Source organism: Cyphomyrmex costatus, unplaced genomic scaffold, assembly GCF_001594065.2.
Source record: "Cyphomyrmex costatus isolate MS0001 unplaced genomic scaffold, Ccosl1.0 scaffold505, whole genome shotgun sequence".
Taxonomy (NCBI): domain Eukaryota; kingdom Metazoa; phylum Arthropoda; class Insecta; order Hymenoptera; family Formicidae; genus Cyphomyrmex; species Cyphomyrmex costatus.
Genome location: NW_017279311.1, coordinates 106,796 through 134,094, shown reverse-complemented (window position 1 = coordinate 134,094; position 27,299 = coordinate 106,796). Strand labels below are relative to the sequence as shown.

The 27,299-nt window shown below is 35.8% G+C and overlaps 1 protein-coding gene across 1 annotated transcript in view; it reads right to left on the bottom strand.

Annotated features, from left to right (window-relative positions):
• Window positions 1-273: 273 nt before the first annotated feature.
• para (sodium voltage-gated channel paralytic) overlaps window positions 274-27,299 on the bottom strand; it is a 45,622-nt gene continuing 18,596 nt past the window's right edge. The window contains exons 11-30 of the mRNA XM_018545876.1: window positions 24,329-24,790; window positions 23,672-23,768; window positions 23,529-23,598; window positions 20,946-21,195; window positions 20,675-20,848; window positions 20,236-20,586; window positions 19,592-19,796; window positions 18,027-18,158; window positions 17,284-17,416; window positions 17,074-17,198; window positions 16,676-16,938; window positions 16,412-16,585; window positions 15,551-15,673; window positions 13,076-13,198; window positions 9,246-9,368; window positions 8,578-8,772; window positions 8,259-8,504; window positions 3,755-4,025; window positions 2,072-2,376; window positions 274-1,786 (exon numbers count right to left, since the gene is read on the bottom strand). Of these exons, the coding sequence (XP_018401378.1) occupies window positions 1,001-1,786; window positions 2,072-2,376; window positions 3,755-4,025; window positions 8,259-8,504; window positions 8,578-8,772; window positions 9,246-9,368; window positions 13,076-13,198; window positions 15,551-15,673; window positions 16,412-16,585; window positions 16,676-16,938; window positions 17,074-17,198; window positions 17,284-17,416; window positions 18,027-18,158; window positions 19,592-19,796; window positions 20,236-20,586; window positions 20,675-20,848; window positions 20,946-21,195; window positions 23,529-23,598; window positions 23,672-23,768; window positions 24,329-24,790 (4,608 nt within the window). The 3' untranslated portion in view covers window positions 274-1,000. The remainder of the gene's footprint in view (window positions 1,787-2,071; window positions 2,377-3,754; window positions 4,026-8,258; window positions 8,505-8,577; window positions 8,773-9,245; window positions 9,369-13,075; window positions 13,199-15,550; window positions 15,674-16,411; window positions 16,586-16,675; window positions 16,939-17,073; window positions 17,199-17,283; window positions 17,417-18,026; window positions 18,159-19,591; window positions 19,797-20,235; window positions 20,587-20,674; window positions 20,849-20,945; window positions 21,196-23,528; window positions 23,599-23,671; window positions 23,769-24,328; window positions 24,791-27,299) is intronic.

Genomic DNA, 27,299 nt, shown 5'->3' with positions numbered 1-27,299 from the left:
TGTGTTCCCTTCATTTCTGCTAGCCTACGATTACATATCATTTTTTCAAAGCGAATGTCGCCGCGACGATGCTCGACAACAGTAAGGCGTTCAAGGCGTCGCGAGGATGGATAGGCTGGGTACTGCTGTAAAACGGTGTAAAAAATCCAAACGGCGGATATTGAGATTCGCGAGATTGAGCTAACGTGATTACAAGATGGTGTAGACAAGAGGTCGCGCTGCCTAATCCGCTCGCGCGCCGCCTCGACGCACGGGTCGCCGTCAACGCTCTTCAATGGTGTTCGAACGACGAGGAACAAAGGCGAAAAGATCTCACGAGATCTCGGGTATTCCCGCGTCACGACGTTACACCCTCACAAGTCTCGGTGTGTGGGGAAGTTGGCTTGGAGAGGACGTCGCGACGCTTCGACCTCCTCGTTGCTCCTCTTCGTCTTCTCGGCTTCTCCTCTTCTTCTTGCTCGCCCTCCTCCCGTTGATCCGGACGGCACGACAAAAATAAAATCCGATATTCGAAAGCCGCAATATCCGGCGACGGTCAATCGACAAGAAGTGGCACACTCCCGATATTCTGAAACCGATATATTATGGATCTCGTCGCAGTCTCCTTGTGCACGGACGCTTGTCTTTAACTAGCGACGTATCTCTCTCTCTCTCTTTCTCTCGCTTTCTTTCTCTTCTTCCTCTCTCCCAACGGTCATAATTTGTTTAAAGTTGATTTAAAGGCAACTCGTTGGAGGAATGTTATTTTATACAACTATAAGGCTGTCGATGGAGGAGCACACGCGAGGTGCCCGCCCGGCCACTACTCCGCGCGAGCAGTGCGAGCGGCTAATAATGATTGATAATCGTCGTCGACGATGCTGCTGCTGCTGCTACTGCTGCTCTTGCTCCTGCTGCGGCTGCTGCGGAGGAGCGATTTGCGGCGCACGGACGGCGGCGGTGGCGGCGATAGCGACGACGGTAGCTGCAACGGCGGCGGCGGCGACGACGACGATGGCGATCAGACGTCCGCGGTTTTCGAAGTGACGCTCGGCGATCGGCTGTGTATGACAACGCGGTGACCGTTCTTCGTGATATAGCCGTCGCTCTCGACGAGCACCTTGGTCTGCCGGACGCACAGATCCGTATCCGGGTCGTCGCTCTCCTCGTTCGGTCCGCCAAGACGCTGCTGCTTGTGCTTCCGCCAGGCATTCTGTATAAGACGGGCACAGTATTCCTCGCGTTGTCGCCACAAAGTGGACGAGACCGGGTCGTAACCGGCCTCGTCGGGCCGAGCCTGGACCTCGCCCAGATCGCCCGTCTCTTCAATCGGATTGCCCTTCCGTGCGAAAAAGTCCTTGGTGAGGGCATCGAGGATATCCACGCAAAACATAAGGTCTCCCTTACATATGGGGATATCCATCGACACGATCTTATATTTGTTGGGCTTATGTATCTGCAACGGGGGCTCCAATACATCTAAGAAGTCCGACAGCTGGTCGTATCTGATGTATTGCGTGCCATCCGGATCAAACTGCTGCCAAATCTCGTAGTACATGTCGTAGTCGTCGTCCGTCAGACCTTCCTGCACGTCCTCGGTGGCCTGCGAGTAATTCTCGAGGATCACGGCGATGTACATGTTGATGACGATCAAGAAGCTGATCACGAGATACGAGAGCAGGTAAGCGATCCCGATCGTCGAGGATCCGCAGTTGCCCGGGTAGCCGATCTCGTTGTTCGGCTCCTGGCAGTCCTCCTCGTTTATTATACCGTCGAGAACACTGTCCCAACCAGCCGAGGTTGACATCTGTGCCACAATACACATTATTACACATTATTGTAATTATATCATACATTACACGATATTACATAATTATAATTGATGATGGAATTCTTAATAGATAATTTAAAACGACAAATCCTTGCTTTTAATATTAACGTTTTAATATCAACTTAACAAAAACTTTTTTCCATTCACTTGTAAGATTTTAAGTTAATGTTGGGAGATAGATTTTATGATATGATATTAAAATGATAAATGTATAAAATTTTTATATAAAAGCTCAAATTGATCGATATATAACTTAGTTACCTGAAATAGCAGTATCATCGACTGCCCGAAAGTCTTGAAATTGTACACGTCGTCCAGTCCGCTCTTGTCTTTGACGTGCATGAAGAAAGACATTCCGAATATTGCGAAGATAAACATCACCAAAAACAGCAGTAGGCAAATGTTGAAGAGGGCTGGCAACGACATCGCCAGGGCGAAGAGAAGGGTTCGGATACCCTTGGCACCTTTTACGAGTCGAAGCACACGACCGACTTTTGCCACTCTCACTACACGAAGCAAAGTTGGCGACACGAAATATTTCTCAATAATGTCGCTGAGCACCAGACCTGTCGGAATGAAAATTTATATTTCAGCAACTCTGAGATTCTTCAAGCTCAAATTAACATAAAGGACTAAGCGAGGGTGCGGTGACGTCACTTATGGCACATAAATGATATACTTAATTCATTCATAATTTATGAAAGTATCATGCATCATCGCGCGGACTAATTGGTTTGGGTTGGATCATGCGGTTGGATAATCTAATTATATAACTAGTAATTATGTAGTTAGTAAAAAGAGGGTGCGATTCAGAAAGTCATAGGACTTCAAGTGTACTTTCCTATATAAATCATTAGTATTTTTCTAACAGACTGTTACGTCATACAAAAAAATAATATCTAAAAATCGTATTTTTCTTTTCAACAGAAAATAAATAAATTCTCGCGAAACACGAGCATATTTGATAACACTCTGTTTTTCACTTCTAGGAAATATGTGCGGTAGAGATTGTATCGAAAATAAAAGATTATTAAAAAATTCATGCGTGTTCTAAGGACTTAGAGACTAGATTTTTTTAAACTTCGACTAGAAATCTTAAATCATAGAAAGCGTATATGAAAATTAATTGAAATATAGAAGCTCTCTCTATCGTAATTTAATTAAATTTATGCGGTGCTTTATAAAAGATAAATTTTGAATATGTTCAAAATTTCTCACTACTGTCATTCGAAAATAGAAATATTCTATAAAATCTATATATTCTGGTAATAAGCGAAATCCTAAAAAGTTTCTATTTTATACAGACCCGATCTTACCAGAAAACTTCAATTAATGATTGTTGCAACATCAATATGTCGAATGGCTCGTGGAAAGCGTTACGTTGTGATAATTATTTTCAATTTAAAGTTTTTCAATTAATCATAATTTATAAATAATAATTAATTTATCATTAACTCTGAATAACTACTTTGTCCTACTTTTATCGAGATTTTCATTTTAAACATGATACAAAGTAACGCTGAAAGCACGGCAATTCGACTCTGCACACCAACAACATTTGGATAGGGCACGAATAAGGTATCGGAACAGGATTGGCACGGTGGGAAATAAATTCAACATCAATGTAAGGCTACGTAACGTAATGATATCCATCAGTCGTTGAGACACGAGCGAAACGTTAGGCCTGTCCGCTTGATTGAGAAAAAAAAATAGTCTAAAAAGTGCGTGAAAAATATAGCAGAGAAAACTATAACAGCGTGGCATGCCGATTGTCCTCGTTCGTGAGATAGAATACTAGTCTAAGAGTATACTATAGAGGCGAATATAATATCATTCTTCTGAATCGAGTAGCAAGAAGAAAAGCTAACAGGCCCGGCCCTTTTTCATATTTCACTTTTGTTTCACTCGGGTCATACGACTGGAGCAACCATTACATTACATTACCTAATATTGACAATATAACAACAACAAAATCAAAGAGATTCCATGGCTCCTTGAAATAGTGGTAGCGAAGAGCGAAGATCTTCATGAGACACTCGCTGGTGAATATCACAATGAATATCATATTGAGATAGTCCAGAACTTTGCCGAAGGTTTCGCTCTGCTGATAATGGTCCATCGTCATCGTGAGCATGTTCAGCCCGATGAACAGCATGATTATCATATCGAACTTTTTGTCCGTCACTATTTCAAACACTATTGCCTGCGGCCGCCACTGTAAACAGTAAACAAATATTACGTCGATTTATGCATGTCTTCATTTTTTCTTATTATATGTTTAAGTATTGAACTAAACTGTCATACAAATTATACGTCGCTACAATTGTAGGATATGGTTTTTTTAACACCAAAATTTTGCAGTTTTGCCTATATTTCGAGATTTAAACATTTAGAGTAAAGCAGTATATAACAATATATGGAAAGTACAATTTTATTAAAGTAACTAAAAATGCGTATAGCTAGATACACAGGTTTGGCAAAAGTTTTGTCGAAATCTTAAAATAATTATGTGGGATACACAATGTATAAATGGTGTGATATTCAACGCAGAGGGCCTGAATGACCTCACTCTGCAATAGAGACCCTGAAGAAGCTCACTTTGCAGATAAAGTGACAGAGGCTCTGTAGGAGCCCACTCTGCAGCAAAGGCCCTTGGTGGAGCTCACTTTGCGAATACTGAATTTGACACACGTTAGAAACCCTAAAAGAGCTCATCCTATCCGTAAGAGGAGATTACACGGAGAAAATTTTATATTTAAAATTACTATAATGTGGTAGAAGCTGCAGCGGACCGTGTAATTATAAGTTTAAATGCTATAACCATTTTTTTGAAAACAATAATATAAAGTAATTTTTACGCTTTTTCATAGTAAAAATTTGTTATTACAAAATTACACCTTGTTGAATAAAAGTTAGTATTGTAAAGATAAAGAATATATAAATAACCTAGCAAATTTTTTTTTTTTAAGTCTTAAGCTAAAAAAAGAAATTGATTCCCCATAATCGATTATTCTTCTCACATTCAATTATGATTAATTAATTTCTTACAATTTAGAACTTACAACTTAAAGCTTGTTTTATAATTAAGTCGCAAGTCGTAAAAAATTGACCAACTACAGTTAAATAAAAAAAAAAAATTAACTATGATTGTAGAACAGATTTAAAAGTAATAGTCCGGGAGATGATGACACTAAAATGGTCTTGATTTGTTTCATAATTCATTATTTATTAAATAAAGATGAAGAAAACGTAAGTACGGCAAAACTCCCGCAGTTTTAAAATTTACCACTTTAGTTTAACGGCCCCTTCGATCCACAGAAACGCACCTACCGATTGGTTTTTTTGATGTAAACTATACCACTAGAAACATATGCCAGCAGGTAACATATTAGGCGAAAAAAGCAACAAATTTTTTAATCACACATTATCAATTTTAAAACCGCGGGAGGTTTGCCATACTCGCGTTTCCCTCATGAATTATAACGATTTCAAGCGGTAACAAATCAAGATCATTTTAGTGTCATCGTCTCCCGGACTATAACAGCTTATATTGTAGGAAACCATTAGACTTTCAAACATTCTCGCTGTACGAAATAAATCGTCAAGCGATGGCTAACAAGTTATAAGACGAAGCGAGAAATAATGTATAACGATCTATTCGTTGAAACTAAATAATATATAATATGGAACGCAAGGAATAAAATATTCGATGTATGTATCGCGTTTCATATATTCTTTCCAATATTAAAATTTGCAATCGACGGATCGGTTGGCGACCTTCGAATCTGTTTACATGCCGCGGCACGTGGTGTAACGGCGCGAATGTAAGGTCACTACCCTATCACGCTTCCATTCCATTCGCGCGCCGACATTCGGGCGGACTGGCCAGCTGTGGCGCGTCGCCCACGTCGTGTTATCTCTCGAAACGCGATCGCAGTTGGTATGACAAAGCTTCAAACGCAATTACTTTGTACCAATACTTAACAGACATCAACCGTGCGTCGTTTAACTTTCGATTAACGATTCCTATACGCGTGTCGCGGTCGACGCGGCTTCGTATTCGTGTATTGAAGCAGCCTCGCACGATATCTGTTTATTTGGAGCAATTATCGAAGCGAAAGTAGACAGGAATCATAAATTATCGTCGTTCAGCAGTGGTACCTGTGGGCGCGACAGTTATTTCTACAACGATATTTTAGTCGCGTGCAATCCGCGTTGAATTTTACATCGCGCTTTGAATATATAATTTAAAGTCTCCGCGGAGCGAAAGCCTGAAGTGATATATACGAATCGGAACGAATAAGTCGAGCAATGAAAAGCCATAAATATGATTATTTGTTAAATTTCGTGGAACTGCATTCGGAATGTATCGCGCGTGAATTCTCGAATTTCATTTGTTGTATATTTTTGAAACGGTCCACCGCGTTTGGTATTCAATGGAAGTTGCCAACTTCACTTTCTAATTTGTCGGTTATTCACAAATGGCCGCGGGTATAGAACGGACCGATTTCGAGTCAAGCGGTGATATACAACGCGTTTAAATCAGTAACTATACCTCTGATTAATCTTGCATCTGATATTTATTAACCACATATTAGTAAGTTCGTCGTTTGTATTTTGAGTGAAACGTTACGACGCGTATTTCGCGAGGTTTCTTCGATCGAAATTGGATCACCCCAACGATCGACAAAGCAATAATCATATTTCCCGACAATGCATCTCGCGGATATTCTTTGATTTCAAATCTCACAGTTTATTGACTTATTAATATGTTATAAATCTTACAATATTATAAGCGGCGTAATTGTTCTGAAAAACAATTATGCGCTTATCACAGCCTGTTATTCACGACGCGGAAGATGTACGAAAGTGAAACTAGGAGCAGTAGGTGCAGCATCGCCGCGGCTAGAAGTGACGCCTGAAGTTGGCCGCGCGATCTTCGAATTTACTTTGCCGTGCGGGGAGTCGTCGTTATGTTAATCCGCGCGCCGGCTGTGCTGAACGTTATTCTCGCTGTTTACAAGTACAAGTTGCGCACGATTAGCGTCGGCAGTGCCGTGAAAAGTATCGCGTATTGTCGATTGATGTGTACTTATACGATTGTAATAAAATTCTCGCGAGTGTGTGCCGAAAGAAACATTTGATAGAATTCGAAAGAAGAAGCAAGATTGAAGAGGACGGATCGAGCATCGGCATGGCAGAGCAATCCTGAAGTGAGAGTAATGTAACATTTACAATATATATTATTTATTATTTTTGCAAAATTAATCGGTTGTGTGATTAATTTCAAATAATTTCGACCGTGAGCTATTTACAATACAATAGAAATATTGTACTCGTATAATATTATATAATGCAAATACATATGAAAATATTTAGCATTTGTTTGAATGATTTGTGAAGAGTTACGAATTTAATTTCTGTTAAATATTTTATTAAATTTTTTTTTTTGAAAAATTTGTATTAAAAAAAATATTTTGGGGATTAATGTTTTTCTTAAATATTTGGTCGATGAAATTTAATGTGCAAAATTTATTATTTTTTGAAATATTAATTATTTTGTGCGTTTTATAATTTGGATATATTTATGTTTTATAGATTAACACTTCTGTATTAACTATTTTCTTAATCATGAGATAATGAATTTGTGAAAATTATATTAGAGAATTATTTACATATTTGTGCAAAATGAAAAATATTTCGAAAAAGAGAGAGAGAGCCAAAGAAGTAAATATCTTTTCTTAATTTTCTCTCATAGTAAATTTTTTAATTAATAATAATAAATTTTATATATTTTTTTATGATGACACTGTATGACTTACATATTATTATAAAATTATTTTCTATTACATTTAAAATAGGAATTAAAAACTGAATACATGTATATATAAAATATTACAATTAAATATAATAATTCGTAGATTTATTACTTTAAAGTGAATGAGCCAGGATAAATTACATTTATATACAAATTAATATAAACATTTAGTCACAAGTTATATATATATATAGATATAAATATCCATTTTGATTTTTTATAAAAAATTTTTTAAAATTTTTAAATTTTTACGTGTGCCATAAGAACTCACAATATTATTATTTAGCAAGAATAATCAATATAGATTTATGTAATTAATTATACAAAATTAATTACGAGTTCTTTTGGGTGGGAAAAATTTATTGTCTGATTAAACCCAAAATCTATCAGCACATTTTAGCGGAAAGATTATTAAGAAAATAATTAGATGTGAATAATTAGAATCTTTGTTATTTTCATTTCATAATTTAAATACAAAGTTCAATATATTATTTATAATATGTGGTAAATTGTTACGCACATACACACTTATATTAAATTTATTTTTAGAAAAAGAAAATTAGTGAAAAAGAATTTTATCTTATTATATATACATACATATATACTGTCTTTATTATTTATATAACTCACCCTCGGTCGAGGAATGGCTTTTAAAGGCTTCTTATTGCCCATTTTCTTCATGGCGTTGTAGTATTTCTTCTGATCTTCCGTCATGAACATTTCGAGAGATCCGCCAGCTTTCTTCTTCTGCTCGTTAAAATTGTCGATGATCACTCCGATAAACAGATTGAGGGTAAAAAACGATCCAAATATAATGAAAAACACGAAGTAGAGGTACATGTAAATGTTCGTTTCGCGAATCGGTTGCTTATCGATCTGTAAACGATTGAGTGACGTGTGTTACAACATGTACATCGATAAAAAGTAAAAATCGTGAGCTTATACTCACCTCTCTAGAGTCGATCGCATCGTTCATAATTTGAATCCATCCTTTGAAAGTCGCCACTTGGAATAGGCACAGATACGCTTTGCCGACGTGGTCGAAATTCATCGGCGAATTTTCCCACGTGTAATTTTCGGTGTTACAAGCGTTACGATCTGGTATTATTTCGTAGCTGAGTGTCGTCTTGTTCGCGTCGACACACTGCAACAAAAGTGAAATTGTACGATGATTTACCTTTTTAATTAATATTTTACAATTTAGAAAGGAAAGTCTTAGAAATAAATCACGTGAATCATTTAGTCTTCAAATGCGTAGGTGGTCTAAAGATATTCAAGTTAGTGGGTGGATTGCTCAGACAGTACAAAAAATTCTAATTTTATAGTTATATATTTTTTACTAGTATATTATATTTTAGTTTTTACATTAATTATGAAATAGAATATCTTTTTGTGAGTATAGTATCTTTTTGTGAAATAGAAGAATGTAAAAATAATGAATTTTAAGACTTCTGGGCAATACTTTATATTTCCTTTTTTCAGACAGTTGTTAAGAAAACTGCTTATGGATAAGTAGGTGTCACTCCACTTATCCACTTAAACATAAAGGATAACTCTCAAAGTGACAATCGATTATCAATTTCTATTCTCATATAAATATAATAAAAATGTATTTACCTTATAATATTTACCAGCAAACAGCTGCACCCCCATGATAGCGAATATAAGCCAGAAAATAAGGCATACCAGCAATACGTTGAAGATGGATGGAATGGCTTGGACCAAGGCATTAACGACTACCTATGAGAGACGAAATTCGATTAGATACGATATCAGACTCGGGTTTGTTTTTGCTAAGAATTTTTGCATCTATGCACTTATTTATATGCGATTGTGTCACGCGCTACTATACGCTTAATGTGCTCGTGTTAAGACTAAAAACGCGAGAAATTTATTTACCTCATAAAAAATTACTGTAATACAATCGTCCTAATTTTAAGAGTAAAGAAAAATAATACATATAAATTTTTTTTAAATTCATGATCAATTAAAATATTAAAATTTCGAATTTTTTAATGAATTTGAGATAAAATATTTTAATAATACTTGAATGAATGTAATTCGATATTACATCATAATCTTCTTATAAAAAAAATATTCGTTCGAAATTTAATTATTATTACAAAATAGAATAATAAAAATTTAATCGTGAATAAATAATTTATTTATACATTGCGCTTCTCTGTGCAGTAACTTAATTCTGTGCATAATACTTTAGCTTTACAGGCGTTTTTAGGTAGGTAGCCCTAATTTCAATCGAAAAATTGATGAACATTATAAGCAAGTGTCTACCAAATAAATTAGAATTTGAGTAATACTTTCCGCGGATCTTGATTTACGTACACACTAAAAGATCTATTTTTATTATAGAAAAATAACATTTATTATTAAATGATTTTCTTATTTTAATAATGCACGGAGCGGTTAATTTAGACGTAATTTCATTAGTGTGTATGTAATTTAAGTGGCAAGTTAACTACAATTAATATAATTGATTAAATATACCTAACGTAACTGTGACTTTGATTGATCATGGATCAGTGGTGATACGCGCATCGTGTAAATTTATATCTACAAGTTTCATACTCGGGTGTACTAAAGAAAGTAGCCACAGGCAAGATCAACATATAAAGCAAGCGCAAGTTACAGCACGAACGTAAAGCTGACGAAAGCAAGCAAGCATTCGATCTTCATATCTACTAAGCAATCCAGTTACAAATACTACGTCTAAGCAATTTATATACAGAATATCCTACAAAAAAATATACACGCGGGCTCTCACTTAGGCATAATTTATTGGGTATTTCCCTAAATTATGTCGAATATTAATTAAGCACCTTTTTAAACATCAAACATTAATAAGCAAGCCAAATTATGCAGCTTATATTATTATTTGATAAAAGACCTTATCTTTTTGATTTCACTCGAGGAATAATTATACGATAATTTATGATGAGAAGTGGACAATCCGTAATCGCTAAATATCTTAGATAACGAATTTCTCTTTGAAATCTAGCCTCTTTTTCAAAAAATTGAGTACTCCTCCTCTCTCAGGACATTCAGTATATAATATTTGAAAAAGAAGAGCAACTTATAGCGTTTTCCACTGAAAAAAACTAGCGCGCAACATTGGTGCACACTGAGTACAATTGAATGCAAATCAATTTACATACTTTTAGTGTTAATAAATAATTTAACTCTTTTAGTTACATTCTCTTTGTTGTCACGATAACCTTATAACGATAAAAGAATTAAATTATTTATTAACACCCCGAAAATACGTAAATTGACTTGCATTCAATTTCACTCATTGTTGCATCAGTGTTGCGATAATTTTCCCAGTGGAAAACGCTATTAGAATTCTATAGATAACTTACGCGATCCGTGTGATTAATGTTTCCCAGAATTTGCTTGCATTTGTTGATAACAAAATTTCTCTTTTCGATTTATATGCACGAATTAAAGTTTCCTGGGAAACATATTATGAATCCTGTAAGTTCGGAAACAATCGCATCCTGCTACCTTCGTGGTCTCGTGCAAAAGCAAAACGTATATAAGAAATAAAATATTGAGCGCTCCGAGGAGCGATTTGCAGCGATCTACTGTAAAATAGAAGAAGTGTCAGGGCGTGGGCATGACAGTAATTACTACAACCCAGTATCTCAGCGACCTTGTGTTGCGAGTATGTGATATAAGTATGAGTATTTGCGAGGAGATCCGTCGCGATTATCATAAAAGGCGAGTCTTCACTACACGTTATGAGAGATGAATAAAGTATCCCTTTGTGTACCCATATCGCACATTCGACTGCAAATATTACTGGTATATAAAATATTACCGACCGCGAAATATTTGTAACGATATGTCGAATATAAATATACTTCAAAATTGAATGTGATATGAATAAAAATTTATATGGCTATTTTTGTGTGTGTATGTCCAATGTATTTCCAGAATGTAACCGTGTAATGCTATCACACGCACTATTATCAGGCTCGAGATACACACGCGATGTTCCATTTCGAGCTTCACGTTTAAATGTATAGTTGTTCTAAATACTTTTACGTATATAGACATCTTTGCGCGAATGTTGCGGGATGGTACGTTTCGTGTACGTTCAAATGACAATGTAAAGATGAAATAAGCGCGTGTTTCTATGTTCTATTTGCGTGTTTTTCGATTAATGTTGTGTCAATCGGTTGTGAACGAATCATCTACGCGCTGCTTCACGCATTCGCATTTCTAAGCTCTGCCGTGCATTCGCGACTGCCTCTATTTTAGCATATTCCCGTGCAACAGGAAGAAAATGTAATATTGTGTCTCAGTCGATTTCAGATCAACGATTTTACAGTTTTTCAAGAGTCGGTATCACCGAATGTCAGATGTTCCATATTTTTAAATTACATATAGCTCTTATGTGTGAAACTATTTTTTTTATTTTACGAAGATAATCTTTTGATATCTTGATAAAGAACGTTATCATATATATATATTTGCATTTGCATTAAATATAAATGATATATGAAAGTATCCAGTCTATTTAATTTATATACGTTCAAAAAATATTAGAAAATGAAATTAAATACGTACATATTTGAAGAGTAAGGTATATGTATACTTAGTGCGCAATGTTTTTACTTGCAATACACATTAAAATAATTGACAACGATGCAGGCTCTTGATAAACGTAATCGGTCGAATTTTATGGGGGAAAAGGAAACGATGGTGATCTTTGAGTTCATATAATCGGAGAGAGAATTATTCTTGGTGCGAGAATTTAATTAGATACAAGTATTGATATTGTTTATATGAGAGACAAAAAATGATGGCAATATAATCTAATAATTTATAAATAATAGACAAAAATCAATTCGTAATAGCGAAAGTTTGATGAGTTAAGATAACGCATTATAAAAAAAATTACTTAGATTTGATTAGTAAACTTTTTTTATATCTATCAAAAACATAAACTTTTCCCTCCGTACTTGGAAATGTGTAGTACATTTTCGTGTTATAGTTCTAAAACTCTTTTGCAAAAAATCATATACAGTTATTTTAAAACTTGTGTATCAATCCTAAATTATAATTCAACGTTAACTCTTTTAAGGTAATTTTGCGATTACTTCTTATTTAAAAGAAATTTATCTCTTCCATAATCCATGTTTAATAACTTTTCTATATAACACAACAGTTTACTTTATACTTGAAATAAATCAAGCTGAAGTAAAATTCATTTACAATGATTAAGCAGATATTCGTATAAAGAACGTTCTTCCTGACGTTGCTCCCCTCGATGATAAATATCGTTGACGGGGAATATAAGATTAGGAAACATTGTTATACTCCCCGGTATTGAAGGGATTGAACATGGGGGATCGACTCTGCCGTTTTCTCCATGGCAGACGTAGAGCAAGCGACAAGGTCTGCTGAGACGGTGGGCTACATACCCGCATCCCCTGCATTCTAGACATCGCCCTGAGCGGCCTAAGGGCCCTTAGGGTCCGCATTGTTTTGAAGGCTTGAATCCCGCCAGCGCCACAGAGCGACGCTACGAAGTTAATGAGCGATACCTGCGAGCGAGAAACGAGAGCGAATCACAGCGAGAGGTAGACAGACGTGTAAGGGATAGACTTGATCAATTCCGACGATTCACGGACATTGGGATAAGGCCGGGACGAAGAAAGAGGGGAAGGGGGAAGTGAAAAGACGAAATCGACGTATCACTGCGTTCCTTCGACTCCACGACGAATTAAGACATTTGGATATCTGTACAAAGACGAAGTTCGAGGGGCTGTCGATCTGTAGAGAGCCTTGATATTTCTCTAGCTATATATATATATATATATATATATGTATATGTAAATACTCATATATACATTACAGAGTATCATTATTCTACAAGTACCGTTACTTTCGTACAAAAACGGAGACATATCGTTTATTTAGCAGACAATTAACACAATGTTGAGAAAACAACTTTCTCTTGCACTTTCTCGTTTCGCGATATTTACGCATATATTTTCACGCGATATCGGTAAATAAATAAATTATCTTAGATTTTTCAAACATCATAAAAATTAATCCTAGGAATAATATTTAAATGATAATTTAGCTAAATAAAACGCGATTGGAAAGCATTGATAATCGGAGTTTATTGATAGAATATTTAAATTACTACGAAATATATTGTGTATCCATAAAAAATATAGAACCTCTAAGAAATAGTTATTGCAAATATCATTATTTGGCGTATATGTAAATTAAGTTAAACGACTTGGTAGATAGGAACAATTTTATAACGATACTTATAGAACAGAAGACACATTACATTAATATAATACGACAATTATATAAACAAGGAAGATAGAGGCAATAGATTCCAGGTACGGCACATATAGCAATTAACAATAATTAGGAGATATACATAACTGTATGTATGTGCATATATATTTTTACATGTGTACGTGGAGAAATACATATGTATTCATATATAGACACACACACACGCAATCAGAAACAGAGATAGATAGAACGACAAACAGCTCGGGATTTATCGTTATAACGAGCAAGTACTATCGGCTGCATCCTGAAACAGACGAAATGGTTTGTCATACTTGCGATCGCGACGCATCACGCGAGTTTTAATTTAATTTATCGTCGAGACGAATACAAAAGCTATAAGTACAAATCTATATTTGACAAATCAAGATTATACCAATTAAAGTGGATAAAAAATTAGATTTACTCGCATTTTAATTATCTTGTTGACAATTAAAAAATATATACTCGCGACGAAGCGTGGCGACGCGCTCCAAGAAAGTTCTCAATAAACATATTACATATTGCACGCATAAAGGACGCACATAACACCACACGCACGCGCATCCACACACACACACACGTACGAGGAAATTTTTACACTACACAAAAAGCATATTTATATTAATATATATAGATATATATATATATATCATGTATAAATATTCGATACTTTGCACAACGATCATTGGTACCAAGAGACTGTTAGAAAAGGCGTACATAGACGACTTTAGCTAGTAATATACGACAATGACCGCAGGTATCAGTGCAGACACCAAGTAGAGACGCCAGTGTATCTCTGCACATCGGTAAGCACACCATAGTACACCATAACACCGTAATACAAGCTATCCTCGCCGTAGCTGTTCTTCCCGCTTAGCCCCTTAAGATTTCCGTTTTTTCATCTCGTTCCCATTTGTCACAACGGATATTTCAAAAGCCGAAGCTTCGTACTGCGTCCAACGGATCGATATCGTACTCTACCTAAATCACTGATTCGACAATCGATCGGAATCAAGCCGAAATAGATCCAGCCTGTTTTAAGAGATCGTTGATTTTCGCTTTAACTCCATAATAGTTAGCTTTAATAAACGGAATTATTTCTTTCCTACGGCTGCTTTCTCATGAAAATGTTTAACAAATTAGAGATTACAAAATTACAAATTTATTACCAAATTTTACCAAATAAACTTATTTGATAAAAATTGACTCACATGAAAAGTTGATATAAGTGTATGCTACAAAAATACAGAAATATCTTGCACGTTAGAAATAATTTTCTATATTGATGTCGTATACGAGTCAATGCTTAAATCTTCGATTCTATAAAACGATTTCGACATGTCTCGACTCGTTTCCGATATTGTCACTACTTTAAGAGGAAGAAAGAGAAAGAGAGATAGAGAAAGAAAGGAACAATCCATGCATAACCGGCAGTCCCTCGTCAATCGGAGGTCCGCGCGGCGGACAAATTAAACGTGCTGTCGTGATAACGTGATCGATCCGTTAGCTCCGTACGATCCATCAAACGTCGTTGCGATAAGCCGAATCAGGCTTTTCTTTGCATTATTGTTCACTTAAGTCCTCGTCGACCGATGACTTACTCTCATGCCCTCCCACCGTGAGACTGCTCGTAAAGGTCTCAAAGCCCTCAGTGTTCTCATGGAACGGAAGGCCGGGATGTCAGCTGCACCGGCCCAGACAGCACCCAAGTTGATGAGCGATAGCTAGTTTCATTAAATATTCATCAGACGAGACATATAATGCATCAGTTCTTACAATAATGCTTAATGGCGATCGATTAAGAGAAATCCACCGGAAACTTCGACGTTCGGCTCCCACATTGCTTCGCACGTCGGCATTAGTTGTTCAAGTTTTAAAAGAGGAGAAAGAAAAAGAAGGGGGATAGGAGATAAAATGTAAGAACGAGAGAGACCTTCTTTTTACGCGGCAAAAGTTCAAGAAAAAATCATCCGTATATCGATTCTAATGATTTTATTTAAAAGTCAATTATATATTTGTCATCAATATATTAATATTTAATTTTTTATCTTTAAAAATATTTAAATTTCCGTTATCGAAGCACGGGCAGATACTTTTTTCTGCAATCTCGTGTTGTGAATGACGACTTGTTTTCAAGATCAGATGACACACTACCGATATCGTTCTATTCTTCGAAGCAACGTAAATGTACAAACGACGCGAAAGCAATACAGCGAATAATTGATCCGCGTATGAAGTCATTCGAGAACGACAAGACTCTCTCGTAAATTGTCAAGTGTGCAATCGAGCTTTTGTATTAAAATTTTAATTTTATGCATTTGAATCTTTATTGAAATTTCGAATAGACGTTGAATCATCATCTTTCAGTAATCACAGGGTTACTCGATTGAACACGTTGTACGAAATCAAATATTTCTGATAATCGGGTTAAAGCATCGGAAAGAGAAAAAAACATGACTTACCATAACGATGATAAAATCGAGCCAACACCAGGCATTCGTGAAATATTTCTTAAAGCCTAGAGCCAGCCACTTGATCAACATCTCGATGAAGAAAATCACAGTGAATATTCGGTCCATGTAATACAATACGTCCTGCAGGACAGGTCGTTGTTGAAGATGAACATCCTCCAAAGCCTGTAAATCGGTTCCGCATATATTGGATTGTTTCTTATTATTAAATATATACTCTGAATTTATAAAAAAGAAATAAAAAAGCAATCTTACCAAGGCCAAGCTACTTAGAAGGATCATGGTAATGACGGCAGTCTCGAAATATTTGTTCTCGATCAGCCGGAAGGTCTTGAATCTCAGATTTGCCCAGCCTTGCCAAAACGGAGCGTCGTCATCGCCGGCCAGAAATGGGAACTTTCTGTAACAATTTTCCGGGCAGCAATCAGCCGGGTAACTCGATTGAATAGGATCCTCATCCGCTTGTATTATCTCGCCGTCGAGTTGTTCTTCCCCTTCTTCACCCTCATCTTCTAAATCTGTGGATAGAAGTTTCAATTATCATTATAATTTGAAATGTACGACGATCAATTCTTCTAATCTGTGATTTGTCGATATTTTCTTTCAAATTTTGGAATAATTTTGCAAAGTTAAATAAACTACCAGACGTTTACCTTCTTCTTGTTCTAAATCTTCTTTGCTCGCGTCTTTCTTCTCTTCGCCGTTTAACGAGTCCATACTACCTTTGTGACTTTCGTCTTTAAACGCGCGGTTTTTGTGACTGCCATACGATTTATTACTGTTAAAAAAAAAATAATCGAATAAGATGTGTTCTTAATGATATTACCGAGATACATGAGAATTTTATGAAAGATCTAACCGACCTGATAGTGTCATCTTCGTTCTGATTAATATAATCGTTGTCCAATCTATAATCGTGGTGGTTTATTGAATTCGCGATAACTTTCGTATTGTTCATGCACAGCTTACCCCTCTTCAGTTTATTCTTCAGATCTCCTTCGGAAAAGGAACCAAATTCGATATATTAATCACTATACAATACCATTTTTTGGAACTTAATTAATCAGGAATATGAGATTTTAAGAAAAAAAGAATTTACGTAATAGGTTTTTAATCCTTCGTCAGCGATGTAAAATTTTCATCCTTCGTCTAATAACCTGAGTTTTTGAACTCAGTGCTTTTCATATTGTGTTCCGAACTGTATAAAAATCTTTAAAAAATATTATATACTCATGAAAGCTTTAACAAAAAGTTTCAGTTATCATAGAAGTTTGATTGTATTTTATTTATATTTTTTATAGATTTAAATTTATTTCGAAAGAGAATTTACAATTAAAAAATTTACTGTGTCTTTAAAGTTCAACATTATCAAAGGATTAATTTTAACCGTTACACTTTTTATCTTTCCATTAATTATGGAAAAAATTTACAATCTCCTGCAATAATTTTTCGAAAATTTTAAACTTCCTATTATTGTTTCATATAATTTATAATATGCAGACATATTATACAATATCTCTGTCAGCTAAAATCGGTAACTATACATTAGGAGGATTATTATTATCATATTGATGATAAATTGTACTTTGATTGTTTCCACGCTTACCATGAATAGTAAATTCCATCCCATCACCAATAGCAACTTCAAGCTGATTAAGCTCTTTGGCGCTCTTCTTGTCTCTGTATGCGTCCAAGTCTCCATCTGCAAGATCTAGGTCCCCATCGCGATCAATCCCATCTGCACAGTCATATAAAATCTCTAACCCGCCCTTATTAGGAAATTCGTATCGGAAAACAAATCGAAACGCGCTGAAAATTGTACGATATGCTGTACACATAAAAATCCAATCGCCATATATACAGGCTCATAAACACGGGCGTGATTGTTTTCCATCGCGATTTCCAACACGTCGAATTGAGGAATCAGATCAAATCAGTAACACGATCGTATTTTCATGCAATCGTATATGGTGTCATTTATGTCCAGTGATATTAGTGTTCTAATCCCCCCAGTTTGAAACGGTGTGTCAATGGTTTACAATGCAGAGACTTTGCGCATGACACTTGCTGCATTGACATATTTGCTTTTAATTTTATTACTAGTGATTTTGAGATGCGTAAATTCATCAGAATAAAAATTCAAATTGCTCTTCAAATTATCATCTGAACATAACGTGTTTTTAAGATATATGAAAGATATTTAAAAATTGCTTGTATGCCTAATTAAATATTATTTTAAAGAGCTTTGTTTTAAAATATTATACGTATACGTATTTGAAGAATTACATTGTTTATATTTGCTTCCATTTTTATATTAAATCAAACGAAAAATTAATTTGCCGAGAATTTGATTGGAAAAAATTGTAGCAGTTTATTACGAACAGAAATGCAGCGCGCATCATGTGACTTTTTTTATGTACGTGTCTGCTTCTGCTTAATGATAAATTCGTATCTTGGACGAACTTTATCATCATCGAAGTTACGTAGCGTTCCCAAAGTAAAATGCATAGCAACGTATAACTGCCAGGCAGCTAATCAGCGAAACAAAACTTAATTTGCATTAATCTCATCGTGCATTAAATACATTGAACAGTTCGATTTTGTCTTATTTTCGAAAATTACTCAATCAAAAATATGATTAAATTTAAATCGGACTAATTGTAATCAATTGTATGGAAAGAGTGTTCATTATTCGTATTAAATCGTAAATAAAATTACATTACAATGCAATAACAATCATATTACAACGATTTTAATGGAGCATAATAGCAAATCAAGTAAAATTTAAGGAATCTGCATAATAAATCAAATGTACCAGTCGACGTATGTATGCTTTATAATCGATAGCAAATATTATTACAAAAATAATAAATTGATGATAATATTTAAAATGATATACAATAAAGAAATGTTGAATGTCACTTAAAAATAATTTTGAACAGCAAAATACGATCGAATCTCTCGTCCGCTCTGTTCGTCGTTGTAATTCATAGCTCGTCATTATGTGTGATATATTTAATTTATTACATCGGTCGCCGACTGGCACCAGCAAAACGTGTGAAAGAAGTGTAAAGCAAAAACTGAAAGACAGTGCCACGAACTACACAGCGCACACAGCAAGCGATCTGATTGGATATAAACCTTCTTTCCAACTGTTGGACGGTCCCTCACCTGGCGCCTGATCGGATATCTGATTGGTGAGTTTGGCTCGCATCAACTTAGCAAAAGCAAGGATATTTCGCTTGATCCACTTAATGAAACGCGCTATTCGATCTATCGCCTCCGCGATCTTGTTCGTGTCGTTGTCCGCAGTCGGGGCTGACAGGTTCGACGAGCCGAAGTTGCTGAGCAACAGAGCTAAGAAGAGATTCAAGACCTATTTCGTAGAAACATAACATAATTAATTGTTGGCGAATAAAATCATTTAATATGCGCAAAAGAACCTTGCACTAATTACATAGAAAATTGATGAGATGAATTAGTTTTCACATATAATGTACTTTATAAGTAAACAAAAGATTGTTGTAGAAATAAGGCTCAGTAATAGATAGTTTTTGTGTGTATCAAAGGTACTTTGTAAGAACAAGTTTTACCTTTGATAAACCATAACTCGAAACCATTTATTCTTAATATCTTTTTTTCATTATATTATAAACTTAAAAATTATATGTGAAAACTACACATTTCACCAAGACCGCTAGTTTTCCATACAATTAATGCAGGTTCTAAAGTAAATCCCAGTGAAAAAATAAGGAGTGTTATATATCAATTTGTAAACTTATACTATTGAAAAGATTTCGCTTTTATATACTTACGACCAAGTTACCGATGACGACGGTAGCTAAGAAGAACGGTATACAGGAGACGTCGCCGACCAACATGCAATCCCACATAGATTCGATCCATTCTCCGCACAACACTCGGAAAACGATCATAAACGAATGCATGAAGTCAGTGAAATTCCATCTGGGTAGATCGCCGTCCGGGAAGTAATCGACGTGATCGACGTAATTCTTGCCGAAGAGCTGCATACCCATCACGGCGAAGATGAAGATGATGATGCACAACACGAACGTTAGATTACCCAATGCGCCCACCGTTCTGCCCATGATGGAAATCAGCAGATTCAATGTAGGCCACGATTTAGCTAGCTTGAACACTCTTAACTGAAAGAAATTAAATTTTCAATAACTCGTGCGATTAAATTGCTTATCAATTAGCAGAATAATAATACAATAAAAGAGTAACACTTACCAATCTGAAAGATCGCAATACCGACAAACCTTGCACGCCTTCGAGGCCCAACTCCACAAGCGAAAGAGCGACGATAATAAAATCGAAAATATTCCAGCCCTCTTGAAAATAATATTTTGGGCTCATCGCTATTAGCTTCAGAGTCGCTTCGATGCCGAATGTCGCCGTGAAGAACTAGTGTTTGAATTGAATCATCGACATAATTTTGTTAAATTCGTATTAAACGTATATATCATTTTTCTTACTTCAAAGTCACACAACTGATACTTACGTAATTGCCAGATTTGAGCACTTTTTCCATATCTTTGTCCATGTCGTGATGATCCAATGCCATAAACAGCGTATTAACAACGATGCAGAGCGTGATAAAGAGCTCTACGAATGGATCAAAGACCAACAGGGACACGTACTTTTGAAACTCGAGCCAAAGCCAACAGCAATCCCAGACGCAAAAGATGTCGATACAACGAAACATTCCAGCCACTAACTTGTCCTTGAATTTAGGTTCTTCCTCGTCGTCTGTCGGAAAGTAATAGGTCGCAACTGTAACGCGCGTTAATAATATTGACTGGCACCACTCTTTTTGGGGAAAGAGGTTTTTCTGGTCAGGCTCATTCTTCGAGATCACAGATTATATTTACAGGCAGGCAGGCAGGCAGGTGGGCAAGCAGAAGGCATGGCAAAATAAAAAATGGCACACCATATAACGAATAGCGTAAATCTGGATAAGCGTATTTTATGTAATATTTGCAAAATATTTGAAAGAACAAAATATCTTATATAATAATAATGATAATTGTTCATATTTTTGGAAGTGCTCACATCATTGCATTAATATCATTATGCAGTTCCGTTAATTGGAAAAAATCTTTCTATATATAAATATTTTATTTATTAACAATGATATTGTATATATTAACAATGCGATTAATATTTTATTTATTAAAAATTAATACTATACAATTTGATACAATAAATAATGTATTGTTAATTCGTATGAAATACGATATGCAAATTTACGCAAAGCGTCAATATAAAACTGAAAGATGATAAAATTTAAACATAAATATCGTGCATTAGTGACGCGAATAAGGTGTAATGTACACATAATTACACATAATTAAAGCATGCGCATAAACTTAACATGCAATTATTATATACACACAAAAAGATAGTTTTATCATTTAATTTTAATACTTTCGCCACATAATAGATTATTAAGTTATTTTGTTATGTTTTCTTTTTCTTAAAATTTAGAATAAAAAATTATATACAAGCACGATTACATTAAACAGAAAATACAAATTTTGCTAATAATTTAAAATATGAGCTTCTGCGACGAAAGGATTAAATATTGTAATATAAGCAATTAATGGCAACCAAAAATCAACATAATCACGTAAAATTCTTCTCAACTCAAACATTTTTCAATGAAATACAGTACACAAACAATATTACGCATGGTTGTACATTTTTCAAACAAAGTAATGATTTTGTGTGTGTGCGGTCTTCAGGAAAATATTCTCTGTTTCTGCGCAGATTTATACGTTAACGAAATTTGCAAACACGATGTAGTGAAAAGTGATTTACAGCTTGACGTGTGCAAAAATTCAAAACTCTAAATTGTAAGTGACCAAACATTTTTTGCAAAGCTAATAACGCGCTGATAAAAATACGCGTTTATGTTTTTGAATATGCTTATCTTGCATATTCATATTGTGCATCCGAGACAAACACGATAGTGCCCTTCAACGCGGTAGTGATGCAGGTGCAAAAATATTGTAAGTTTAAATCGCTGCAGTTTCCGGAAATCAAAAAAATAAATAAGATTTCTCAATCATCAAGAGAATAGAAGAAATGTCTAGACTCTAGAATATTATTCAAAATAAATTTTACTACAATTTCTTTCAACTTACGAGTATAGAAAGAAAGAGGGGTAAAGGAAAGAAGGAAATAAACTAAATAAATATAAAATTAATACCATTGTATATCTATACAAATATACTTATATTTTTTTAAATCAAATATTAATTTAAATATTAAAATATAGAATAAAGGTATTTTTATGATGTTATATATTTTTGGGGGGTTTATATCACATATTATCGAGCATTATTTACGATTTATCGACGATTGAGATAATCTGAAAAAAAAAAATCGAAGCAAATGAAGCGACCGGGATTGTGCAACTGCGCGAAGGTGGTAATCTGTGTCACATCACAGGAAACGAGCAAACTCTATTTCCCCAAAAAATGCTTTCACAAACCGCCCTCAAGGGCCCACGGGCCGCATCGTGTCTTTTTTTTTCTCGCCGCATCACGCTGCTTAGAGAGACAATATATTCTGCCTTTCGCATTATTTGCCACTTAAATGCTTCTCCGTTTAACAATAGCTGAGACGCTGTATGTCGATCCAAAGTATGTAGCGAACCGCATCGATTTACACGCCATGCTCAATCGTAAACAAAAGTATGTAGTATGTATAAAACACGAGCGTGTGATCTTTAGCTACGTCGGCTGGGATGAAAATTAAAAATGAATTTGTTCGTTCTACTACGTATTTACAAGGCGCGGCGGTCTATAAATGTCCAGCAAAATAGTATAGGTACCAACGCAAGGGAGTAGTATGACGAAAAATTTTAAAACCACACATCGAAAACGGCAGGATGCTCACACGATAAACAAAAGATAGATATATATATATACATTTGCGATAAGTGTGAACAAAGAAAACGGAAGAAAGAAACTTGACGAAAAGTACGGGAAGGAACGCGGCATTACCTGTAGATGCTGGTGGTGGTGGTTGTGATAGTGATGGAGGTAGTGGCGGCGGTGGTGGTGGTTGTGGTGCAGATGGTGATGGGTCTTGCATTTGACTCTTGAGAAAGGCAGCTTGCTCGATTATGTCGTTCAGCATCATTACATCTGCACAAAAATGATCGAAGTTTGATTACTTGAGAAAGCCCGGAGCTATTCGCTAATTAGTTCGCAGTCTTACCTTTCATATTGACCAGGTGCTGTTGCGCCATCGGTAGCTCGACAAACGGATTGTCTTGTTTGTACTTGGTCATGGCATCTTCCACATCAGGAGTTTCCTGAAAATTCCAAACAGTTGCAAATATTAAAAGAGAGATCACTGTGTTATATACATATTATATGCTACCGTTCGAATCTGACACGAAACATCATTCGTATATTGATATCTGTGATTTTATAAAATAAATATTATTAGTTCGTATCAAAGATTGAAATTGATGCAAACAGATTTTTGTAATTATATACAGTCACGTACAAACATGCTTTCCACGAAGAGCAAAGATTTAACGTTTTTTTTCCCGCAGTTTAACAAACTCTAAAATATTTTATCTCCAGAGAGAGAGAGCTAGATTCCCACATCTATTAAGTTGTCAAAAAGGTTTTAAATTCTTTCGATTTATATTATTTATATTAATATAATATATAATTTTAATAAAGCGCTTTTTATTTTGAGGAATAATTGTCGTCATTGTTCCTAAATAAATTTATACAAACTTGCTTGTAAAAACAGATGTTTCAGAACTTTTTGGACAGAGCCAAGCATTTCCCATCAAAATCTCGCCCTAACTCTATTTTACGCGGTTATCAAATGTGTGGGGGTTTCTTAAAAATTACTTACGCTGATGTAAAGATGACAATTTCTCTGATTGGGATCCGCAACATGGCCATTGGCCGATGTCGCCTGTTTGTTGTTTCTATTCCTGAGGATCTGTTCTTGCTTGGTGAGCTGCTTGCCGATGTTGTCGATGCCGCGGATACCAGCGAAGGCCAGGTCACCGTGAGATGTGTAGGAGAGCCGCGAGGCGTGCGAGGTGTAGGACGAGTGACGCGAGCCGAGATTCGCATAGTAGACCGGCACCACGATCGTGCCGTTCTCCTCGGACATCGGTGTAACCGCGTTCGAGTCGTCGGCATAGGGCAGGTGTTCCTGGGCGTCCAAGTACGTCGACAACACGAGAGGCTTCCGGTCGCCTCCCGGTGGTACGAAGCATCGGCCACGGCCGTTGCGTATCGTGAACTGGTGGCTGCCACGGCTGCTGCGACGCAGATTGAACGGTGAGCCGGGTAGGCTCAGGCTCGCCTGAAATTACAACAAAGCGGACCACCGCTTTTCTCTCTCTCTCTCCGTTCTCGGCCCTCTTTTCTGGCAATCGAGGTACCGAGGCGAGGGCCAGCCGGAAAGGCGTTCTCTGTCCCTCTCAGTGACGAACTGATTCCCTCAGGACGATCGTGACATTTCTCACGGAATCGATTGCAGCCTATCGCTACGTTTAACGGATCGTTTGAAGAGTCACGAGCTGTGATGCGTGAAAATTTTAGCTGGCGTTGTTTGAAATAGATTTTCGACTATGGCTGAATATAGAAGCGATGCGGGAGATATTTTTAAAAAGATTCCAAAATTTATTTATTTGAATTAAGGCGAGCATACAGTATGTAACTCTTCAACGCAATCGTCCCAGTTTTCCTATACTCTCACTAATCAATCACGAAATACGATGATTGACAACAACGATAATGTAGGCTACCTATGGTCGTCTTCCGAATAAACCGTAATTAATTTCTTTAATGATACCCGCAATGTTGATCGTTTCTCGTAACTAATTAAAAGAGAAAAGATTGATAGCGCGCTCAACGAGACTCATCTCGGTGAAACGTCTCACGATGATCGTTATTACGTGAAAGACGCGAAATGATCGATCATCGGCGATGATCCGTGTGCTTGTCTCGACATGGGAACAGAAATTCGTGAGGATGAACGGGCGCGATTTATACAAGACATTGCCTGAGAACTGCGAGTCGTAACGCGCAGAGCATAAATGGCGCTTCGGATATGACTAGGTATGAGATCGTGATCGGGTCCTATGGTGCTATTTAGTGTACGTACGGTCGGTGCTGACAGACACACGTCGTGACACACGTACCTTCCGCAGACTTTCCTGGTAGGCATAAGTAAACTGGCCATTAGCGGCGCGAGAGACCTTAAGAAAAAAACAAGAAAAGATATCTCCTACCAAACGGCTCGTAACGTGATCTAATGTGTACACCAACGAGGCACTCGAAATAAGTATGAAGTATCACATAACACTTGCAGAAGCATACATATAACGTAATTGTGGATGGAGAGGTGAATAAAGAGAGAAGAAAGAAAAAAATGGCTATAAAGAATATTTTTATCGTGTGATGTGTGTAGGAAGAGAAATTATAAATCTAATAAAAAGAGATCTAAATTTGTAGAAAGAGACACGAAGATCGGCGATTACATCTGTGATCGAATTGCATCAATTAGACAGATACACATTTACGTAATTGAAAAAAAATGTTATTGTCCAATTTTTCATATTACCTCTTCGAGACTTGCTTGTCTGTTAGATAAAAAAAAACACACTGGAAAAAGAATCTAATTGTATTAATTGGAATTTTGATTGAAAATGGACAAATCAAATTTTCTGGTTGAATTTATTGTAATTATAATTGAGATGACCAGAAATCTTATCCATATGATTAGAATTTTTTGGTTTGTCCATTTTTAACAAGAAATTTATCTTAGTGCAAGTAGAACAATGAATAATCTTTTGATATTTCTGTGTCAGGTAGATAACGATTTTGCGACGATATTAAGCAATTAGCCGATGTATTTCGTATCTCCGCTAACTATTAATCTTATACTAAGCATATACTTCTCTGCATGCATGGTTCTGTAAAACAAGATTAGACTATATGATCAGTATGCGCCGTGTCGTTTTACGGCCGAAATTCACTGTCCCGCGCGTTACTACGCGCAATTTCAGTTTCCAGGCAGCAATATTCGACACGTTGAAACTATACTATTTACGATGTAACTAGGGCGAATGATTGACGAGAGGGTGACAGGTTCTATGCGTAAAGCCACCTATCCAAAAGGATCATGACATAGTACGAGCAGTCGAGATACGCAGCGAGTCCCAAAAAAGATTCATACAAATAACAAAATTTTGATACAGGTTTAGAACTGACAGTTCTTCCGTAAAAATTTGATCGATATATGATAATAGAAATAATTCAATCATTAACTTTTAAGTAGGTAGGTGGTTTAAAGATACGCAAGTTGGTTGGTCAATTGCTCAAAATACTCAGACTACACTAAGTTAGTACAGTAAAAGCTGCTTTATGCTTTATAATAATTATTTGAATACAATGTCAATATAATTGATTAACTTTGACAATACAAAAATAATACATATATATTCTGTTAAATAACGTGATATTATTAATGAATATTTAATTATCCAAATGCTTTTACTTTGCTAATTTCATATATATAGTAGCTTTTAGTATGCACTAATCTAGTATTAATGCAAATGATTGAATTTGTTATATGATATAAAAGAATATAAAAAAATATTCAGAATTTTAAAACTTCTGAGAATTTCTGAGAAATATTTTTGTTTTCCTTTTTCAGATCAAAGTTTTAAGAAAACTATTTCCAGAATACTGTGGCCACCTACTTTCTTAAAGTTAAAAATTTGAAGATTAATTACTCGATATAAAAATTTGAAGCATGATACAGGTCTCCTCTTTCTCTCTCTCTCTCTCTCTCTCTCTCTCTCTCT